The 23,823-nt window shown below is 45.8% G+C and overlaps 1 protein-coding gene across 2 annotated transcripts in view; it reads right to left on the minus strand.

Moving 5' to 3' along the window:
• FOXK1 (forkhead box K1) overlaps positions 1–23,823 on the minus strand; it is a 246,252-nt gene that overhangs the window by 128,919 nt on the left and 93,510 nt on the right. For both annotated transcript variants that reach the window (XM_075830015.1, XM_075830014.1), the window contains exon 3: positions 20,690–20,843. In XM_075830015.1, the coding sequence (XP_075686130.1) occupies positions 20,690–20,843 (154 nt within the window). The remainder of the gene's footprint in view (positions 1–20,689; positions 20,844–23,823) is intronic.

Raw genomic sequence — 23,823 nt, forward strand, 5'->3', positions numbered from 1 at the left:
CCTCTGTTCGAGCCCGTGGGATCGGACACATTTAGCTACAAGGCAGTGTGTCCTAGACAAAGGGTCAGCATTGCCCTGCAGTTTTCCTGCTCTGTGTTCCACAGTATATTTGAAGTTCTGCAAAGTAAGAAACCACCGTGTAACTCTTGCATTTCTCTCTTTAGCTTGACACATCCACGTAAGAGGAGAGTGGTCTGTAACCAACCTAAACCGACGACCCAATAAATAATATCTCAGGGACTCAAGTGCCCACTTAATTGCCAAGCACTCCCGTTCAACTATGCTATAGTTTTTCTCAGCCGGGGTAAGTTTTCTGCTCAAATAGGTCACAGGATGTTCCTCACCACCCACCTCTTGTGACAGAACTGCTCCGAGCCCCACATTAGAAGCATCAGTTTGGACAACAAACTCCTTTTTGAAGTCAGGAGTGACTAAGACTGGTTGGTTACACAGGGCCAGTTTCAACTCTTGAAAGGCACTTTCAGCCTTCGTGTCCCACTTGACCATGACAGACTTACTTCCCTTGGTAAGATCTGTCAGGGGCGCTGCTGTGCTTGCAAAGTTTGGAATGAACCTGCGGTAATAACCTACAATTCCTAGAAAAGTTCTGACCTGTTTTTTGGTTGAGGGCTGGGGCCAGTTTTGGATAGCCTCAACTTTGTTGACCTGTGGCTTTATCACCCCTCTCCCAATTATGTACCCCAGATACCGTGCTTCCTCCAAGCCTAAGGAACATTTCTTTGGGTTTGCGGTTAACCCCGCGGCTCTGAGGGAGTTTAGTACTGCTTGTACTTTTGGTAAGTGGCTTTCCCAGTCATCACTAAAGATTATAATGTCGTCCAGATATGCCGAAGCATACCGACGATGGGGTTTGAGGACTATGTCCATTAACCTTTGAAAAGTCGCTGGAGCCCCATGTAGCCCAAATGGTAAACAAATATATTGAAACAGACCATCCGGGGTGATGAACGCAGTTTTCTCTTTGGCGCCCTCCTTGAAGGGTACTTGCCAATAGCCTTTGGTTAAATCAAGTGTTGAAAAATACCTTGAATGGCCCAGTCTCTCTATTAACTCGTCAACTCTTGGCATTGGGTATGCGTCAAACTTTGACATCTCATTTAACTTGCGGAAGTCGTTACAGAAACGCAATGACCCATCTGGTTTCGGAATCAATACAATGGGACTTGACCATTCACTTTTTGACTCTTCAATAATCCCAAGGTCTAGCATTTTCTTGACCTCCTCAGATATGGCTTGTCTACGAGCTTCAGGGACTCTGTAGGGTTTCAAGTGGACCCGAACCTGAGGCTCGGTCACAATTTCATGTTTTATTATACTGGTCTGTCCTGGCAGTTCTGAAAACACGTCTGTGTTTCTCTGCACAAACTCTTTTGTCTCCTGTTTCTGTGGCTTTGCGAGGGATTCTGACACATACACATCTGGGTTAGGACTATAGGGGGTCCTTACTGCCACGAGGGTCTCTCTTTCTTTCCATGGCTTAATTAAGTTTACATGGTATAACTGCACTGTCTTCCTTTTACCTGGTTGGTAAACTTTATAATTTACATCCCGTCATATAATTTACATGCGTCAAACTTTGACATCTCATTTAACTTGCGGAAGTCGTTACAGAAACGCAATGACCCATCTGGTTTCGGAATCAATACAATGGGACTTGACCATTCACTTTTTGACTCTTCAATAATCCCAAGGTCTAGCATTTTCTTGACCTCCTCAGATATGGCTTGTCTACGAGCTTCAGGGACTCTGTAGGGTTTCAAGTGGACCCGAACCTGAGGCTCGGTCACAATTTCATGTTTTATTATACTGGTCTGTCCTGGCAGTTCTGAAAACACGTCTGTGTTTCTCTGCACAAACTCTTTTGTCTCCTGTTTCTGTGGCTTTGCGAGGGATTCTGACACATACACATCTGGGTTAGGACTATAGGGGGTCCTTACTGCCACGAGGGTCTCTCTTTCTTTCCATGGCTTAATTAAGTTTACATGGTATAACTGCACTGTCTTCCTTTTACCTGGTTGGTAAACTTTATAATTTACATCCCGTCATATAATTTACATGCGTCAAACTTTGACATCTCATTTAACTTGCGGAAGTCGTTACAGAAACGCAATGACCCATCTGGTTTCGGAATCAATACAATGGGACTTGACCATTCACTTTTTGACTCTTCAATAATCCCAAGGTCTAGCATTTTCTTGACCTCCTCAGATATGGCTTGTCTACGAGCTTCAGGGACTCTGTAGGGTTTCAAGTGGACCCGAACCTGAGGCTCGGTCACAATTTCATGTTTTATTATACTGGTCTGTCCTGGCAGTTCTGAAAACACGTCTGTGTTTCTCTGCACAAACTCTTTTGTCTCCTGTTTCTGTGGCTTTGCGAGGGATTCTGACACATACACATCTGGGTTAGGACTATAGGGGGTCCTTACTGCCACGAGGGTCTCTCTTTCTTTCCATGGCTTAATTAAGTTTACATGGTATAACTGCACTGTCTTCCTTTTACCTGGTTGGTAAACTTTATAATTTACATCCCCCACCTTTTCAATTATCTCATACATAGTTACATAGTTAGTACGGCTGATAAAGACACATGTCCATCAAGTTCAACCAAGGGAAGGGAAAAGGGAAGGAAAAATTTCTACACATAGCAGTTAATATTTTTTTGTTCTAGGAAATTATCTAACCCTTTTTTAAAGCCATCTACTGTCCCTGCTGCGACCAGCTCCTGCGGTAGGCTATTCCATAGATTCACAGTTCTCACGGTAAAGAAGCCTTGTCGCCTCTGCAGCTTGAAACTTTTTTTCTCCAGACGGAGGGAGTGCCCCCTTGTTTTTTGAGGGGGTTTTACAAGGAACAGGATTTCACCATATTTTTTGTATGTGCCATTAATATATTTATATAAGTTAATCATGTCCCCCCTTAGTCGTCTTTTTTCAAGGCTAAATAGGTTTAATTCTTTCAATCTTTCCTCATAACTTAAATTCTCCATGCCCCTAATTAGCTTCGTTGCTCTTCTTTGTATTTTTTCCAATTCCAGGGCATCCTTTCTATGAACTGGAGCCCAGAACTGAACTGCATATTCTAGATGAGGCCTCACTAATGCTTTGTAAAGTGGTAATATTACGGCCCTTGCCATCTAGCAAGAAATTTGCTTTCTACGGTTGGCACTAAGACCAACACTCGATCACAAGAGTTAAAATTTCTAACTTTAGCAGTTCGGTTATACACCCTGCTCTGAGCATCCTGAGCTTGCTCCAAGTGTTCCTTAACTATCGGCATGACCGCAGCGATTCGGTCTTGCATCAACGTGACATGCTCAATTACACTCCTATAAGGTGTGGACTCTTGCTCCCAGGTTTCCTTGGCTATGTCCAGGAGACCACGGGGTTGTCTGCCGTATACAAGTTCGAAAGGAGAAAACCCTGTGGATGATTGAGGAACTTCACGTACAGCGAACATCAAATAGGGCAGAAGCCAGTCCCAATCCTTCCCATCCTTACTAACCACCCTCCTCAACATGCCTTTTAATGTCTTATTGAATCTTTCGACAAGACCATCAGTTTGAGGGTGATATATAGAGGTACGCAGGTGTTTAAATTTCAGCAGTTAACATAATTCCTTGGAGATTTTGGACATAAAGGGAGTTCCCTGATCGGTAAGGATTTCCTTAGGTAAACCAGTACAGGAAAACATGTAAAACAACTCTCTTGCAATGGCTTTTGAAGAGGAATTTCGCAAAGGGACTGCCTCAGGGTAGCGTGTGGCATAGTCCAACACCACTAGGATATATTGATGTCCTCTAGAGGATTTGACTAAAGGGCCGACCAGATCCATGGCAATTCTTTCAAAAGGGATCCCAATGATAGGCAAAGGCACCAGCGGACTCCTAAAATGTGGCATAGGAGCAGTTATCTGACACTCCGGGCAGGACTCGCAATACCTCTGAACTTCCGTATATACCCCCGGCCAGAAGAATCGTTGTAAGATACGCTCTCTGGTCTTTTCGCAACCTAGATGTCCACCCAGCACGTGTTTATGAGCCAGGTCCAACACCGTTCTACGATACGGTTGGGGTATCACTAGCTGTTCAACAACCTCCCCACGTACGTTATCTATCCGATACAGCAAATCCTGGTTAACCGCCATGTGTGGAAACACCTTATCAGCCCCTGGATGTTGAGGCACTCCATTTAATACTTTAGTATTTTCCCTGGCTTTTACCAATGTGGTATCGCTAAGTTGAGCGATCCCAAAATTGTTACGTGATACATTTAACTCTGGTATCTCAGAAATGTCCTCCTGCTCATCTGTTTCACCAGCAAAAACAGCCAGAGGAAATTTATCAGGCTCAGTGGTCACCCTTACTGCTGGCACCTCAGCATCTTCGTTAAAGGGTTCTTGGCTAATCACAGCGCACACATTAATACCATCATTAACATTTACAGTGGAGGTTACATCTTTCTTCCTCCACAAGTCCCAGAACACTGGGAAGTCTCTCCCCAGGATCACACTGTGCATCAGGGACTTGACCACACCCACTTCATGGCAAGCAGTTCCACAGGAAGTCTCTAGAGTGACCATAGCGGTGGGGTATTCTTTAGTGTCCCCATGTATGCACAGGACCCCTATACTATGTCTGCTGAATGTTCCAGGGTCTATCAGGCTGGCATGCACCAGGGAAACCAGACTCCCAGAATCCAGCAAGGCACTCGCAGTACACCTGTAATGATAGGGGTAGGGAAACGGACAAGTGAGCCCTAATCTACCCGCCACTCTGTCCCTTCCTACTTGCAACGACCCGCCCTAGGCGACGGGGTACAACTGGGCGGCGGTCCCTAAGCTCAGTAAGTGCACGAGACAAAACATACAAGGGAATATAAAGCAAAGGGAAAGGGGCAGTTGCCCACGGCAACACCGTGAGCAACAGAGTGGTGAACGAGCCAAGTCAAACCAGGAGAGCACGAGGTACCAAACGCAGAGCAGAAGAGTAGTCAGAAAGCCAGGGTCAGAATGGAGCAGGATCAAATTGTTAGGAGCTGTAGCTGGGCCAGGAAACCACACGGAAAGAATCACAAGCAAGGAGGAAAAGGAAAGGCAGGTATAAATAGACAGAGGGCGGGAGCTAGCTGAGTCTGGCCAGGCTGCGATAGGCTCTCCCACTCCTAAGCCTGCCAGCCTGAGTGGTGGAAGCTGGAGTCAGTCTCAGAGAGATAGACTCAGGTGAAGACTGATTACCTGAGGAAGTTAACCCCGAAGCTGTGCCTGGCAGATCCTTTACAACACCCTTCCACTTTTACGACACACATTTGTTGCTCAGTCTCGTAAACAGTCTCAGCAGAACAAACAGGACGTGCAAACAAGGATATTCGCCTTGCTGCATCACACTCCATTGGCTCAGTAGTCAGGGGACAATTGGCAGCAATATGCCCAGGTCCATAACACCGCCAGCACTGTATGCGGCCCCGGTCCCCAACTTGAGACCCTGGTCTGGCCTTCAGTGTCTCCCTGGGATTTCTTCCCTCCGTCTGCTCCCCTTCTGAGCCACCTCCCTTAAAGACATTTCTCACCCCTCTAGTAAATGGAACAGTCTTACCGGGTGCTCCGCACGATTTGCTGTTCCTGGGGTTAGAACATCCAGGCGGTACTTCTTGGAGTAGATCCTGAGTAGCTCTGTACCTTTCAATCAGGTTCACCAGCTGTTCCGCATCTGTAGGATCTCCTTGACCGACCCAACGCTGAACCTTCGGTGGTAAGGAGCGGATGTATTTGTCAAGCACCACTCTCTCCACGATCTGCGCAGGGGTTGATTCCTCTGGCTGTAGCCATTTCCTTGCAAGATGGACAAGATCATACATTTGTGATCGCGCAGGTAGGTGTTCCACGAAAGTCCAGTTGTGCACCCGTCGAGCACGCACATTCATATTAACACGCAGACGGGCAAGGATCTCACCCTTCAGCTTGGAGTAATCCTTGGCATCCTGCTCATTGAGATCAAAGTACACCTTTTGCGGCTCTCCGGTTAGGAAAGGTGCCACCACTGCTGCCCACTGATCTGAAGGTAACTTCTCTCGTTCTGCCACTCGCTCAAACACCATGAGATAGGCCTCAACGTCGTCGGTGGATGTCATCTTCTGCAGAGATGTCTGTACCGCTGCACGAGTGGTTTGGCGCAAACCATGAGGCCCAGCTGACCTCTCCACTGAGGCCTGAATTTGGTCTTGCAAATAGCGATTTATTTGCTGCTGTTCTTTTAAGGCCAGTCTGTGGGCTTCACCCAGCAGAATATTGGTTTCAGCCTGTGCACGCATGGCTTCCTCATGCACCATTCGCTGAGTCGCGCGGGATTCTTGCAGAGCTGTGCTTATCTTCCCCTGGTTGATATTAGCCTGAATCAGCTGTTTAAGTATTTCATCCATTTTAACAGTCTCTTTTTCTAGCCCTGTTGCCGCCTTCACCCAAGACATACACTTCCAAGCACTCTCGGGGAGAAAAACTTGTGTTGTTGCCCCTAGCAACGATTTTCCACTTGGAGCAGCAAAAGTCCTTTTAAATAGGTGTATGTCTCTTTAAGACCGTGCCCGCATTCACCACCATATGTGAGGGTTTAGCATCAGGAGAGGTTGGTACAGCGGTTTCTTTGTAGCCAGAGACAGGGGCATCATGCATTAAAAGTCATAACAGGGCTTTGCCTGTGTTTTTATTCTTTTCAAAGAAACAGCCTCTTGTACAACAAGGCAAAATACAAAATAAATCCTGCTCGTCTGAGCACTAACTAAACAAGATATTTTTCTAACTATACCAAGTGCCTTCCTATCAGGCACTGGACACAAAGTAACACAGGTCTTTACTCACATAGCATACAGGCTACTCCAGCCTTAGTAGTCTCCAGTCTGAGTCAGGGGTGAGACTCACACACACTGTGTCTGCACCTTTTTATACACAGGCTACAGGTGCAGCTAATTGAGCAGCAGCCTTGTCCTACAAACGGAGATGGACTAGGGATTGGGGAACCCAATCCAACTCCAACTCTTCTCCAATCCAACTCCAGGCCCTTTTCCCGGCTTTTCCTTAAGCCGAGATTGGAAAGCTAGAGCTTTCTATGCAAGAACTACTCATTCTCTGGAGCCTAGGATACATATGACAGGATTCTAGGGGAAATGTACCTTCCCTCAATGACTTTACCTGTCACGGTCACACAATATATATATATATATATATATATATATATATATAAAAAAAATATATATAAATATATATATATATATATATATATATATATATATATATAATCCGGGGGAGATTACGGGTCATCTGTGAACACAGATGAATATTCTGTGTTTTCACAGTCTGACCACACAAGATTTGAAGGAGTATAGCTCTCTCCTCTCACAAAAACAACCACAGTGAGAGGTGGGAGGGAATCCCCACAAATCCTGTGCTGTATTTACTAAATATATGACTATGGTCACTGTGATAGGTATATCACAGTGACCATATGTTCTGGGACCAATTATAATGGTCCCTGATCAGTTTTGTATTTACAGGCACACTCCGCCTTACACTCACAGCGCCTGCGTGCGCCATTTAGTTTTTTTTCCCCACGGGTGGCCCTTGGGGAAGGGGGGACAATTGGTGGAGGTGGGGCCTAGCAATTAGTTTTTTTCATCTCCTCTCACCAAACATTCATGGTGAGAGGCGATAAAAAGCTTATTTATTTATTTTTTTATTTTGCACTGGATTGTAACGGTGATCGCCGGTATTCATTGAATATTAGCTGAGAGCAGGGAGCTATCCCTCCTCCCAACGGCGCTATTTTATTCTAACGCAATGCTGTCAAAAGGCAATTACATCAGAATAAAGCCCATTAGTTTCCGCCTTCAAAATATGGGCGGTCACGAACAGGTTAAAGCTGCGATTGTTGGACCGCTTGTATAATGCTTTGAAAGACTAAGTGTACTAAAGAATTAGTGCATGTCAGTGATACACTAAAGTCCCTTTTACACCGGCCGATAAGCGGCCGATGCAGCAAGCGCCGATCAACAAGACATCATTGATTGGCAGTCGTTTGCTCCTGTCACACGGAGCTATGGATGGGGATGAGCGGTCGTTACGCCGATCGCTCATCCCCATACATTATCATGTCGGCAGATGCGCTGCCGACAACGATAATATTTCACTTTTTTAAAACTATACGACCAGCAGATGACCGATTCATCTGCTGATGGTTTGACTGTTTACACTGGGCAATTATCGGCAAAGAGCGTTCTGTGAACGCTCGTCTGCACGATAATCGTCCAGTGTAAAACCCCCTTAAGTCTGGGTTCACAAGGTGCGATTAAAATGTGTTGTTTTGCCACGACCTCGTTCCAACAGCAGTGTCAGCCCTCACAAATGCATTTCTGGATGAATGGGCAAAAATGTACAGAGACAAACTCCAAAATCTTGTAGATAGCATTTCCAGAAGAGTGGAAGCTCTTTTAGCTGTAATGGGGGATCAACTCCATATTAATGCCTAAGGATTTATAATGGGATGTCAAAAAAGCTCCTGTATGTGTAATGTGGTGTTACTCAATACTTTTGTCCACATAGTGTAGCTATTAATTGCAGACTTGGGGTGCCATTACTAAAGTGAACACCCTCCCTTTGTCAAACTCCTTCGGTGCCATGGTCACTTATTTACCACAATATCTAAGTGATTAAATGGCTGGTATCAGCAATAACTCCAATCACGGCCGTTAAAGCGGGATGTCGGCTGTATAATGCCGACACCCGAAAATGAAGAAGTGGGCACGGCTCCTGTGCTTGGCACCATCGCGTGAGGGAATAGAACAGCGGTTTGACCCACAATGGGTTGTGTGAACATGTCTCTTTAAGAAATAAGGACAGAGCAGAAGGTATTGTCATCAAAACTTAGTTGGCTTCAGTCTTGTAACCTAAAGGACAAATTACGCATAGAAAAGAATAAAAGTAACATTTAAAAAATGCTTTTTGCATATTTTATGTCCACTAAGGGGTTTCTACTATATTACTTGTGGTAAGTCTCCTTAACAGCGCAATTCAGCTCAAAAGTCTGAAAAGTCTCAAAAATTTTGGTGTGAATACAAAAAGACCCCAAATCCTTTCCTAATAGGACACCCACAGGATTCTAGGAAGCCAAGATATGAAGATTGGTTTGGCCGGGGGTCACCATTAATTTTCCCCTTTCGAACCAATAAAACAATTTGACAAATGTTTGATCGTGTAGCAGGGGTTTCAAACTTGGCCGAGTAAATGGGCCGCACATAGAAAAAATTTGACGTTGACGGGCCGCATTACATTCAAATTTGATACAAATACAAAATTATTGTTAATCAATTAGTTATTTGAACTACTATAACAATACTACATTACTATAATACTATATTACTATAATAATACCGCTAGGTTTAAATTTACCAGAAATTTGCGAGTTTACTCCACGTGTATTTTAACAATTCAGTTTAAGTGTCGCTAAATGCTGTGCGGCATCTTAGTTGGCAGCCACAAGAATGTCAATATTAGGCGGCGCCTTCTTAGATAGTGCCACAGTGCCCTCTGTAGATCGTGCTACAGTGCCCTCTATAGATCGTGCCACACACACACTTTTGTAGATCGTGCCAAACACACACCCTTGTAGATTGTGCCACACACACACCCTTGTAGATCGTGCCACACATACCCGCCTTGCGGATCGTGCCACACACACCCCCCTTGCGGATCGTGCCACACACCCCCCCTTGTAGATAGTGCCACACAAACCCCTGTAGATCGCTCCATTGGGGCTCGCTCTAGGAGTGGAATCCCCAGCCAGAGCGTTGCCGATGCTTTGGTCGGGGATTCCTCTGCTGAAGGAGTCCCGGACGTCGCTGTCCATAGACAGTGATGCCAGGGGATCCTCCTGGACCAGAATGTCATGTCAGGAGCAACCCCAGAGCAGGATTCCTGAGCAGAGTGCTACTAGCATTCTGCCTGGGACCCCAGCTCTGCTCCTGACATCACTATCAATATATGGACAGTGAGGTCATGGGGAACCCTAGAGCCTGAGTCCCAGAGCAGAGCGCTAGAATAGGCTCTGCTCCGGGAACTCTGGGGAAGCAGCTGACATCACTTTCCATATATGGGCAGTGGTGTCATGGGCGTCCCCAGAGCCAGAGCCCCGGAGCAGAGCCGCTTCTAGCGCTATGCCTGGGACTCCTGCTCTGCTGTTGACATCACTGTCCATATACGGTCCTTCAGAATGCTCTCTCCTCTCCCGAGGGAGCTACAGATCCCTGTGGGTCACAGATGACAATCTCATATATAGACAGTCAAGACAAGGGCTTACACAGAGCAGGAATCTCGGAGCAGAGCGCTAGTATAGTCTCTGCCCTGGTACTCCTTCTCTGGGGAAGCCCCTGACATCACTGTCCATATATGAACAGTGACTTCAAGGGCTCCTCCAGCAAAGGAATCCCCGGCCAAAGTGTCGGCAATGCTCTGGCTCGGGATTCCACTCCTAGAGCGAGCCCCAATAGCGCTCTCCACAGGGAGGGAGGGTGTAGCGCTGACAGGGGGCTGTGTGACGGCATGAAGGACAGGCGACACGCTCCTTCTTCAGACTACTCCCTCCTCTACCAAGGGTGCTGCGGAGCACTGTGGGCCGCAGCTGTCTTAGGGGCCGCATGCGGCCCGCGTGTTTGAGACACCTGGTGTAGAGCCTCTATGTAAGCAAGGGAAATAAATAACAATTGAGATTACTGGCTCCCCAGTGTGAGGACCCTGATAAACAAATCTCTGTCTTAGGCCTCGTGCACACTTCCTTCACCGTTTTAGCGGCCGTTTTTGACGGATCCGTGTGCCCATTTTGTTAGCCGTGTGGTTTCCGTGTGCACTCCCGTGCTGAAAGAGCATGGTTGTTCAGCGCTAGTCACTGTACAGGGTGCTGAAAGAGTTAATGAGCTGCTCTGATCGGCGGTAACTCTTTCAGCACCCTGGACAAAGACTAGCACTGAAGAATGACCATGCTCAGCGCTCGCAAAATACAATTTTGATGAAATAAAAAATAAAAAAATAAGTTCATACTTACCCAGAACTCCCTGCATTTTCCTCCTGTCCGGCCCCCTGGGATGACGTTTCATCCCATGTCACCGCTGCAGCCAATCACAGGCTGTAGTGGCGGTCACGCAGGACTGGATGACGTCAGAAGGCCGGCCTCCAGGGTTGACGCTTCATCCCACGTGACCGCCTCTGCAGCCAATCAGAGGCTGCAGCGGCCACATGGACTGCCGCGTCATACAGGAAGGTCGGACTGGAGGAAGAAGAGGGACTCTTTATCAAGACAACGACCGGGGTACGTATGAACTGCTTTTTATTTTATTTTTAATCAGCAGCCTCTTCTCTCTATCAGTGCTGGATAGAGATAAGTGGCTGCCAATTAGTGTTATATCTCTAATGTACTTCTGCCCGCCCGGCCATTGCTAGGCAACGGCTCCGTCACACACGGACGTGTACCTTCAGTTTTTTTTTATGCCCCCATTGACTTGCATGGGCCTCACGGTCACGGAATCTCGGACCAAAGTAGGACATGCTCTACTTTTGTCGGAACGGCGCAACGGGACCATCAAATAAACTGAAGTATGCATGGCCCCATTGAAATTAATGGGTCAGGGTGCTAGCCGTCAGAAAAACGCCTAGCACCCTGAAGAAAAAGACTGGGCATGAAGCCTAAGATTCCTGAAACGCTCGGCGTGTGCCATGGGGTAATGTAGTTGGGAGTGGGATAAACCTTTCCACCTACTCTCTTTAATGCAGAATGACCACTGCAGTAAGTTACCACAGCAACAGATGTTAGATGTGAATGAGATTTTAAAAATTATAATTTATAAAGTACGGTGTTGTTTTTGCTGATGTGGTCCTACTTTTTGCCGCAGCACTTCAAGTACTTCAAGTACTTGTAAACGTACTCTAACAAACTAAACTGCTTTATTATGTACGCACTCCATTTCATTAGGTTCCGGTTTCTTTTGGCGCTAAGAATAGTGTAGTCTGCAGCTGTATTCTTGCCGTAAAAAAAGACAGGAAGCTGACAGACAAATAATTAAAGAGCCTCTGTCACCACATTATAAGTGCCCTATATTGTACATGATGTGATCGGCGCTGTCATGTAGATTACAGCAGTGTTTTTTATTTAGACAAACAATCATTTTTGACGCCGTTATGACCTATATTAATGCTAATGAGTTTCTTAATGGACAACTGGGCATCTTTTACTTTTTGACCAAGTGGGCGTTGTGGAGAGAAGTGTATGACGCTGACCAATCAGTGTCATACACTTCTCCCCATTCATTTACACAACGCATAGCAATATAGCTAGATCGCTATGTGCAGCCACGTAAACACACACTAACGTTACTGCAGTGTCCTGACAATGAATATACATTACCTTCAGCCAGGACGTGATGTGTATTCAGAATCTTGACACTTTGCGAACACAATCCCGACACTACAGCACAGCAAGCGTAATCTCGCAAGATTAAGCTGTAAACTGTCATTTCAAATGAGATTACGCTTGCTGTGCTGTAGTGTCGGGATTGTGTTAGCGAAGGGTCAGGATTCTGAATACACATCACATCCTGGCTGGAGGTAAAGTATATTCCATGTCAGGACACTGCAGCAACGTTATAGTGCGTTTATGTGGCTGCACATAGCGATTGGTCAGCGTCATACACCTCTCTCCACAACGCCCACTTGGTCAAAAAATTAAAACACGCCCAGTTGTCCATTAAGAAACTCATTAGGATAAAGCTAATATAGGTCATAACTCCATCAAAAATGATCGTTTATCGAAATAAAAAAAAACACTGCTGTAATCTACATTACAGCGCCGATCACATGTACAATATAGGGCACTTATAATGTGGTCACAGAGCCTCTTCAAGTCAATGGGATCCATCAGGACTCAATGGGGTACATTTTATAATAAATCCTTCAAAGATGTCATGGCTCACTTCAGCACAGAAACCAATATAAACACCAAATATACACAAGTCTATATTTATCAAAATAAAAGTTATCTTTATTATATAGGCCAAACACAATCTTAAAATCAAATTTAAAGCACGAAAAATAAGAGTAGGGACTACATCCACGTTTACACAAAAGTTTTGATAAATTTACATCATGTCAGGCATAAATGACTCAAAAGTACAATCTATTTCCCAATGCCCATTTAAAGACTAAAAACGTGTAGGATTAGTCACTTTGCATTATTATGCACCGAAACCCAGGCATATCCTATACTGACCAGGGCCGGATATATTTATTGTCCGTTTGTGTCCACCACCTCACACTCCAACACGCATTTCGCTGAGGCCTTTGTCCGGGAGTTGTGCATTTGAAAACAATCCATGATGTTAATGTGAACAGTCTTAAAGAAGCACATATAATGCTAATTCACCAGCAATATTCTAGCAGTATCATTTGTTACTTTCCAGTTCAGCTACATCTATACATTTTGAACTCTATCATTATGGGCAGCTGTGTCATGTGATTTCATACTGACCACCAAAAAAGACCATGATCTCATGTGTAGAGAGGAGGTCAGTTTGTCCTGCGTAGATGACTTCCTATGAACTACATGAATACATCATCTATCAGAACCCCCCTGGCAGCTCTGAGACCCCTCCCCAGCCAGTTTCACCCTCCTTGTTTCTCTGTATGTCGGCCGACGCATATAGTGCTGCATAAGAGATTGTTTTTATAGTGATATAATAGGCAAGTCCTTTGTAATGGCAGGAAGGAGGTGAAGGGAAAGTGAGCCCTAATCTACCCACCGCCCTGTCCCTGCCTACTTGCAACGACCCGCCCTAGGCGACGGGGTACAACTGGGCGGCGGTCCCTACGCTGTCTAAGTGCACGGGAGAACAAACAGGGAACACGCAAGGGAAGGGGCAGTAGCCCACGGAACGCCGCGAGGAAACGGAGCAGTGAATGAATAGTCAGGACCAGGACGAAGTGGAGTATACCAACGTGAGCACGGAGAAGGAAGCAAGCCAGGGGCAAAGCGAAGCAGGTTAAGCAGAACTGCAGCAGCAAGGCAGAAGCAGGCTGGAGCAAGCAGCAGTGGGGCCAGGAATCCAGAAGAATTACAAGCACTGAGGAAGAGAACACGGCAGGTAATAAAGGACAGGGGGCGGAGCTAACTCCGACTGACCAGGCCGCGATAGGCTCTCCCACTCCTGAGCCTGCCACCCTGGTTGGTGGGAGACGGTGTCAGTCTAACAGGTCTGGCCTCAGGTGTGGATTGATTAATCCCAGGAGTATACCTAGACGTAGTACCTGGCAGATCCCTAACAGTACTCCCCCTTTTATGAGGGGCCACCGGACCCTTACTAAGAGGACCCGGTTTAGTAGGGAAGAGAAGGTGGAACCTCCTGATCAATACCCCAGCATGAACATCACAGGCAGGTACCCAAGTCCTCTCCTCCGGCCCGTATCCTCTCCAATGGACCAGGTACTGGAGGGAGCCCTGGACCATCCTACTGTCCATAATCTTGGCCACCTCGAATTCCACCCCCTCAGGGGTGAGAACGGGAACAGGAGGTTTCCTCGAGGGGGACCAGGACTGGGAGCAGCGTTTGAGGAGGGAGGCATGGAAGACGTCATGTATGCGAAAGGATGGGGGCAGCTCCAGACGGAAGGATACAGGGTTGAGGACTTCAATGATCTTATAAGGTTCAATAAATCGGGGAGCAAACTTCCTGGACGGGACCTTAAGGCGCAAGTTCCTGGACGACAACCAGACCAAATCCCCGACGACAAACCGGGGGTTAGCAGAACGTCTACTATCAGCCTGAATCTTTTGTGCGCTCTGGGACGCCTCTAGGTTCTTCTGAACCTGGGCCCAGACTGTGCACAGTTCCCGATGAACATCCTCTACCTCAGGATTATTGGAACAACCAGGGGAAACGGAGGAGAACCTTGGGTTAAACCCGAAATTACAGAAAAACGGGGAGACCCCTGACGAGTTACTGACCCGGTTATTCAGGGAAAATTCAGCAAGGGGAAGGAATGAGACCCAATCGAATTGACAGTCAGAGATGAAACACCTTAAATATTGTTCCAGGGATTGGTTAGTCCTTTCCGTTTGGCCATTAGTTTCGGGATGGAAGGCGGAGGAGAAGGACAGATCAATCTCCAACTTTTTACAAAAAGCTCTACAAAATAAGGAAACAAATTGTACCCCTCTGTCAGAAACGATATTGACTGGGGCCCCATGGAGACGCAGGATGTGTTTCACAAACAAAGAAGCTAACGTCTTGGCGTTAGGTAGCTTCTTAAGGGGCACAAAGTGGCACATCTTGCTGAAGCAGTCTACTACCACCCACACCACCGACTTGCCCTGAGATTGTGGCAAATCGGTGATAAAATCCATGGAGATATGGGTCCAAGGTCTCTGGGGAATGGGCAAGGAACGTAGTAGGCCCGCAGGTCGGGACCTAGGGGTTTTGGACCTAGCGCAAACCTCACAAGCGGCGACGTAAGCCCTAACGTCTTTAGGCAACCCAGGCCACCAATAGTTTCTGGTAATGAGGTGTTTGGTGCCCAAGATGCCAGGATGAACAGATAGAGCGGAGTCATGGTTTTCCCTGAGTACCCTTAGCCGGTATTGCAGGGGAACAAACAGTTTGTCCCCAGGGACGTTCCCGGGAGCTGAACCCTGATCAGCCGCAATATCAGAAGCTAAATCAGAATCCGTGGCAGAAACGATTATACCAGGGGATAAAATACAAGCAGGATCCTTCTCGGAAGGAGGATTGGCCATGAAACTACGTGACAGAGCATCAGCCTTAATATTCTTGGACCCAGCCCTATAGGTAACCAAGAAATTAAATCTGGTAAAGAATAGTGCCCACCGAGCTTGTCTAGGATTAAGCCTCCGGGCCGATTCTAGGAAAACCAGATTCTTGTGATCCGTAAGGACCGTTACCTGGTGTCTGGTCCCCTCCAGGAAGTGCCGCCACTCTTCAAAAGCCCATTTAATGGCTAGAAGTTCGCGGTTGCCAATATCATAGTTACTCTCCGTGGGCGAAAACTTCCTAGAGAAGTAAGCACAGGGGCGGAGATGGGTGAGGGAGCTGGTACCCTGGGACAAGACGGCCCCCACTCCCACCTCGGATGCGTCAACCTCCACAATAAATGGCTCCTCTTGGTTGGGCTGAATCAGCACGGGGGCCGAGATAAAGCACTTCTTGAGGGTCTCAAAGGCCTGGACGGCCTCAGGGGGCCAATGGAGGACATCAGCACCCTTGCGAGTAAGGTCCGTAAGAGGCTTAGCGACGACCGAGAAGTTGGCAATAAATCTCCTGTAATAGTTGGCGAACCCTAAAAAACACTGTAACGCCTTAAGGGAGGCAGGTTGGACCCATTCCGCCACAGCCTGAACCTTGGCAGGGACCATGCGGAATTCATGAGGAGTGAGGATTTGCCCTAAAAATGGTATCTCCTGTACCCCAAAGACACATTTTTCAGTCTTAGCAAACAGATTATTCTCCCGAAGGACCTGGATCACCTTTCTGACATGCTCCACGTGGGAGGACCAGTCCTTGGAAAACACCAGTATGTCATCAAGGTACACAACAAGAAAATTACCCAGGTAATCTCTCAGGATTTCGTTAATAAAATTCTGGAAGACAGCAGGGGCATTACACAGCCCAAAGGGCATGACCAGGTATTCGAAATGACCCTCGGGTGTGTTGAACGCAGTTTTCCACTCATCCCCCTCTTTGATGCGGATAAGGTTATATGCCCCCCGTAGATCGAACTTAAAAAGATTAAAAAGATCCGGAATCAAAGGAAGTGGGTACTGGTTCCTTACGGTGACCTTATTCAGGTTACGATAATCAATGCATGGCCTAAGACCACCATCCTTCTTCCCCACGAAGAAGAAGCCAGCACCTACAGGAGAAGTCGAGGGGCGAATGAAACCCTTGGCCAGGCATTCCTGGATATACACCCTCATAGCTTCACGTTCAGGACATGAAAGATTAAATATCCTACCCTTAGGAAGCTTGGCACCAGGCACCAACTCGATGGCGCAATCGTAATCTCTATGGGGGGGCAACACCTCGGAGGCCTCCTTAGAAAACACATCGGCGAAGTCCTGAACAAACTCCGGAAGCGTGTTTACCTCCTCCCGGGGAGAAATAGAGTTAACAGAAAGACATGACATAAGACATTCATTACCCCATTTGGTAAGCTCCCCAGTATTCCAATCAAACGTGGGATTATGCAACTGCAACCAGGGAAGACCTAATACTAGATCGGACGATAATCCCTGCATCACCAGTACAGAGCACTGCTCCAAATGCATGGAGCCAACCAGGAGTTCAAAAACAGGAGTATGCTGAGTAAAATAACCATTAGCAAGGGGGGTTGAGTCGATACCTACTACAGGGATAGGATAAGGTAAATCAATAAAAGGCATCTTTAGAGACATAGCAAATTCCACAGACATGATATTATCAGATGAGCCAGAATCCACGAAAGCACTGCCCGTGGCAGACCGGCCAGCAAACGAGACCTGAAAGGGAAGCAAAATTTTATTGCGTTTCACATTAACGGGAAATACCTGTGCGCCCAAGTGACCTCCCCGATGATCACTTAGGCGCGGAAGTTTTCCGGCTTTTTATTCTTGCGCCTGGGACAGGTGTTCAGTAGATGCTTGTCGTCCCCACAGTAGAAGCAGAGACCATTCATTCTGCGAAACTCCCTACGTTGTCGAGGGGACATGGAGGCCCCGAGTTGCATAGGTACCTCCGAGTCCTCCGTGGATGGGCGAGGAGACGGGACCTCGGGGGGAATCGCAGGGAAGTCAGAGGGGAGCACCTTGAAACGTTCAAGCTGACGTTCCCTGAGACGTCGTTCAATTCGTACTGCTAGGGCCATAACCTGGTCAAGGGAGTCAGAAGAGGGGTAGCTAACCAGCAGATCCTTCAGGGCGTCAGATAATCCTAACCTAAACTGGCACCTTAGGGCCGGATCGTTCCACCGAGAAGCTACGCACCACTTTCTAAAATCAGAACAGTATTCCTCAACCGGTCTCCTACCCTGACGTAAGGTCACCAGCTGACTCTCGGCTAAAGCAGTCCTGTCAGTCTCGTCGTAAATGAGTCCGAGGGCAGAGAAAAAACGATCAACAGAGGAAAGTTCAGGGGCGTCAGGAGCCAAGGAGAAGGCCCACTCTTGGGGCCCTTCCTGGAGTCGGGATATGATGATACGCACCCGCTGGTTCTCGGAACCTGAGGAGTGGGGTTTTAGGCGGAAATACAGTCTGCAACTCTCCCGGAAGGAGAGAAACGTCTTACGGTCCCCTGAGAACCGGTCAGGTAACTTGAGGTCGGGTTCTAGAGGTGAGGTGAGGGGTACTACTAAGGCAGCGTCACCCTGGTTGACCCTCTGGGCCAGGGCCTGGACCTGTAGGGAGAGGCCCTGCATCTGCTGGGTCAGGGTCTCAAGGGGGTCCATGATAGCGTCAGCGTAGGAGAATGGTAGACTAGGTATGGGCTTGTAATTATGTAATGGCAGGAAGGAGGTGAAGGGAAAGTGAGCCCTAATCTACCCACCGTCCTGTCCCTGCCTACTTGCAACGACCCGCCCTAGGCGACGGGGTACAACTGGGCGGCGGTCCCTACGCTGTCTAAGTGCACGGGAGAACAAACAGGGAACACGCAAGGGAAGGGGCAGTAGCCCACGGAACGCCGCGAGGAAACGGAGCAGTGAATGAATAGTCAGGACCAGGACGAAGTGGAGTATACCAACGTGAGCACGGAGAAGGAAGCAAGCCAGGGGCAAAGCGAAGCAGGTTAAGCAGAACTGCAGCAAGGCAGAAGCAGGCTGGAGCAAGCAGCAGTGGGGCCAGGAATCCAGAAGAATTACAAGCACTGAGGAAGAGAACACGGCAGGTAATAAAGGACAGGGGGCGGAGCTAACTCCGACTGACCAGGCCGCGATAGGCTCTCCCACTCCTGAGCCTGCCACCCTGGTTGGTGGGAGACGGTGTCAGTCTAACAGGTCTGTCCCCAGGTGTGGATTGATTAATCCCAGGAGTATACCTAGACGTAGTACCTGGCAGATCCCTAACGTCCTTACAATGATTAGCTGCACTTATAAAACTCCCCTGACTCACACTGACTGTCTGTACTATTTGTGAATGCTGTGTGCAGGGACCAGTGTATTTCTAGGAGATGCTGCTCTTCCCTGCCTCCTGTGTTAAACTGACATGGAGAAACCTATCACAAGCAGGAGGCAGGACAGACAGAGCTGATCACATAGGATACACTGAAACTGCAGTTAGGGAACAGCAGTTCTATTTCACTGATCTATCACTTGCTGCATTTAGATAGTACTCAGAGCAGAGGAAGTGCAGTGTGATGAGATTACGCCCCCTCTGCCTCTGCAAAGCCTGAGCCATCATGGGGAATGTAGCCTGTATTAGGGGAACCATTTCAGTGGGAAAGAAGGAACAAAGGTGACATACAACCCATAATTGGCCCATCAACTAAACAGGTATACTACACAAGACACTCTACTTTATTCTTTAATAACAGCTGATGCTGCACTAAATATGCAAAACCCCTAAAAGAATTTAAAAAATTTGCTGGAATGCTTTTTTAACCCCTTAAAGACCAGCCTATTTTAGACCTTAACGACCAAGCTATTTTTACGTTTTCCCATCGTCGCATTCAAAGAGCTATAACTTTTTGTTTTTTACAGGACAAGCTGTATATTTTAATAACACCATTTTGGGGTACATATAATTTAATGATCAACTTTTATCAACTTTTTTCGAGCAGGAATAGAAAAAAAAAACAGCAATTTTCTCACACTTTTTTGCATCCTAAATTTACACAGTTTACCATGTGGTATAAATAACATAAAAACACTTTTTTTCAAAATTATTTGTTTTTGTGTCGCCATATTTTAGGAGGTCATAGCGTTTTTATTTTTCTGCTAATCCAGCTGTATGAGCGTTTTTTTTTTTTGGAGGGACGACTTGTATTATTTCTTGGTACCATTTTGGAGTACATGCGACTTTTTGATCACTTTTCTGGCATTGTTTTTTATTTAATTTTTTATGGTGATCACCATACGTCTTAAATAATGTAATAGCTTTATTTATGGACGCGGCGATACCAAATATGTGTAATTTTTAAACTTTTTTTTTTTCATAATAAAGAATTTTGTAAGGGGAAAAAGGGTGTTTGTATTTTTTTTTTATTTGGACTTTTTATTTATTATAAACTTTTTTTTTTTTTTTTAAATTTACTTTTTTTTTTTTTAGCCCCCACTAGGGAACTTTACTGTTCAATCATCTGATCTCTTTTATAATACACTTCAATACTTCTGTATTGCAGTGTATTACTGCCTGTCAGTACGGACAGGCATTTGTTAGGCCTACCAGGAATCAACTAGAGGTAGACCTGGGGGCCTTTGTTAGGCCCCTGGCTGCCATAGAAGACACAGACCCCCTGCGATCTCATAGCGGGATGCCGGTGGGGTGAGAGCCACCTTCCTCTAAAACCACTCAGATGCGGCGCTCGCTATTGACTTGCACTCATATAGCGTGTCTGTGTTAATTGTTACTTATGGAATTAATAATGATTGGTACATACCTTAGGACTGTCTCCTCCCGATGCATCTGTTTGTTGGTCTGTTGCGGCTTTCGAACACTCCGCTACCAGCTTGAGTTCTGATGCAATGTTATGTATGAAATGTAAACCCGAAGATCCAGCCCCTCGAGGACTGGCAGGACAGGAGTTGGGAACACTAGAAATAAAAATATGTCTCAATAAAAATAAAGGATACATTTAACACGGTTTTACTAAGGACAGAAGTTGTCAAACTAACCTAATCTGTTTTTATGAAGAGGTGAGCAGAAGCCTAGACAGAGGGGCCGCTGTGGATATAGTGTTTTTGGACTTTGCAAAGGCATTTGACACTGTCCCCCATAGACGCCTAATGGGTAAATTACGGACTATAGGTTTAGAAAATATAGTTTGTAATTGGATTGAGAATTGGCTCAAGGACCGTATCCAGAGAGTTGTGGTCAATGATTCCTACTCTGAATGGTCACCGGTTATAAGTGGTGTACCCCAGGGTTCAGTGCTGGGACCCCTATTATTCAACTTATTTATTAATGATATAGAGGATGGGATTAATAGCACTATTTCTATTTTTGCAGATGACACCAAGCTATGCAATATAGTTCAGACTATGGAAGATGTTCATGAATTACAGGCAGATTTAAACAAACTAAGTGTTTGGGCGTCCACTTGGCAGATGAAGTTTAATGTAGATAAATGTAAAGTTATGCATCTGGGTACCAACAACCTGCATGCATCATATGTCCTAGGGGGAGCTACACTGGTGGATTCACTTGTTGAGAAGGATCTGGGTGTACTTGTAAATCATAAACTCAATAACAGCATGCAGTGTCAATCAGCTGCTTCAAAGGCCAGCAGGATATTGTCGTGTATTAAAAGAGGCATGGACTCGCGGGACAGGGATGTAATATTACCACTTTACAAAGCATTAGTGAGGCCTCATCTAGAATATGCAGTCCAGTTCTGGGCTCCAGTTCATAGAAAGGATGCCCTGGAGTTGGAAAAAATACAAAGAAGAGCAACGAAGCTAATTAGGGGCATGGAGAATTTAAGTTATGAGGAAAGATTGAAAGAATTAAACCTATTTAGCCTTGAAAAAAGACGACTAAGGGGGGACATGATTAACTTATATAAATATATTAATGGCACATACAAAAAATATGGTGAAATCCTGTTCCTTGTAAAACCCCCTCAAAAAACAAGGGGGCACTGCCTCCGTCTGGAGAAAAAAAGGTTCAAGCTGCAGAGGCGACAAGGCTTCTTTACAGTGAGAACTGTGAATCTATGGAATAGTCTACCGCAGGAGCTGGTCACAGCAGGGACAGTAGATGGCTTTAAAAAAGGGTTAGATAATTTCCTAGAACAAAAAAATATTAGCTCCTATGTGTAGAAATTTTTCCTTCCCTTTTCCCTTCCCTTGGTTGAACTTGATGGACATGTGTCTTTTTTCAGCCGTACTAACTATGTAACTATGTAACTAGAAGTACATTCAAAGCTGTGTAGCATACTACAAGAAAAACCTGTGAACCTTTGATTTTAAACAGGTTTTCTGGGTAGAAAAATGTATTAGCCACTAATTGTAATAAGGTGGGTACTCACTTGTACATGGATGTCAGATGCCCCTTTCCACGATTTTTAGCAGTGATCATCCGACCATTAAACTTTTCAAGTCCAAACCCCTCCCTCTCCTCGTCCATCCATACAGTGCAGCCTAAACCCCTCCCTCTCCTCCTCTCCATCCATCTCACTATTAAATAAAACATTAGCAGACGCAGCGTAACATGTTCTGTCTTCCATGAGACTGAAAGTGTGAATGGAGCATATTGACCCTACAGTTTTTTTGCTGAATTCAGTGGAATGCGGTCGTGAAAATGAAAATCTAAATTTTTTCCAATAAAACGTAGACATTTTTAATTTTTAAAAGGAATAAAGTAGAAAAAGCACCCCAATATTTGAAAAGCAATTTCTCCCGATTATGGCAACACCCCATGTGTGATGCTGTTTGGACACACGGCAGGGCTTAGAATTGCAGGAGCGCTACTTGGCATTCATATTTTGCTTGATTGATTTTTAGGCGCCATTTTGCGGGAAGACTTGTAGTTTTTATTGGTACCATTTTGGAGTAGATGCGACTTTTTGATCACTTTTTATCTCATTTTTTTTACGTCAGGATTCACAGAAAACTGTTCCATAGTTTTTTATTTTATTTGTTACGGCGTTCACCGTGCGGGTTAAATAATGTAATAGCTTTATAGTCGAGGTCGTTACGGACGCGGCGATATCAAATATGTGTAACTTCTTTACTTTATTTTGTTGTTTTTTTTTTTATAGTAAAGCAGTATGCAAGGGGAAAAAATGGGTTTTTCATTTTATTTTTTTTTATTAACTATATTAACCCGTTAGTGACCGCCAGTACGCCTTTTAACGGCGGCCACTAACGGGCTTTATTCTGATGCATATGCCTTTTTACGGCACTGCATCAGGATAAAGTAAACAGAGCAGGGAGCGTCAAATCTCCCTGCTCTCAGCTGCTAGAGGCAGCTGAGGGCTGGGAGCGTCCCTGCTCTGCCAGGTGAGATAGATATAAGTATCAATCTCACCCGTTTAACCCCTCCGATGCGGTGCACAATAGCGTGCACCGCATCTGAGTGGTTTTGGAGAGAGGGAGGGAGCTCCCTCCCATCCCACTGACACCCGGCGATAAGATCGCCGAGTGTCTGTGTCTCTAATGGCAGCCGGGGGCCTAATAAAGGCCCCCAGGTCTGCCATTAATGAATGACTGCTAGATCATGCCGGAGGAATGACCTAGCAGATGCCTGTCCATTTTAAACGGACAGGCATAATACACTGCAATACAGAAGTATTGCAGTGTATTAGAATAGCGATCGCAGAATCGCATATTAAAGTCCCCTAGTGGGACTAGTAGAAAAGTTTAATAAAGTTAATTTTAAAAAAAATGTGAAAAAAAATGAAAAACCCAGCTTTTCCCCTTACAAAATGCTTTACTATTAAAAAAACTAAAATTCACTGAGTGTTTGAAATACCTAGTTTGTTTTCCCTAGTAAAGTTTTAATCTGTCACTGGTTTATGTCTTTAGGGATATATACTGTAATGTGACGATATCACTGTATTTTATTCAAAAT

Source organism: Rhinoderma darwinii, chromosome 6 (genome assembly GCF_050947455.1).
Source record: "Rhinoderma darwinii isolate aRhiDar2 chromosome 6, aRhiDar2.hap1, whole genome shotgun sequence".
In the NCBI taxonomy this organism is placed as follows: Eukaryota; Metazoa; Chordata; class Amphibia; order Anura; family Rhinodermatidae; genus Rhinoderma; species Rhinoderma darwinii.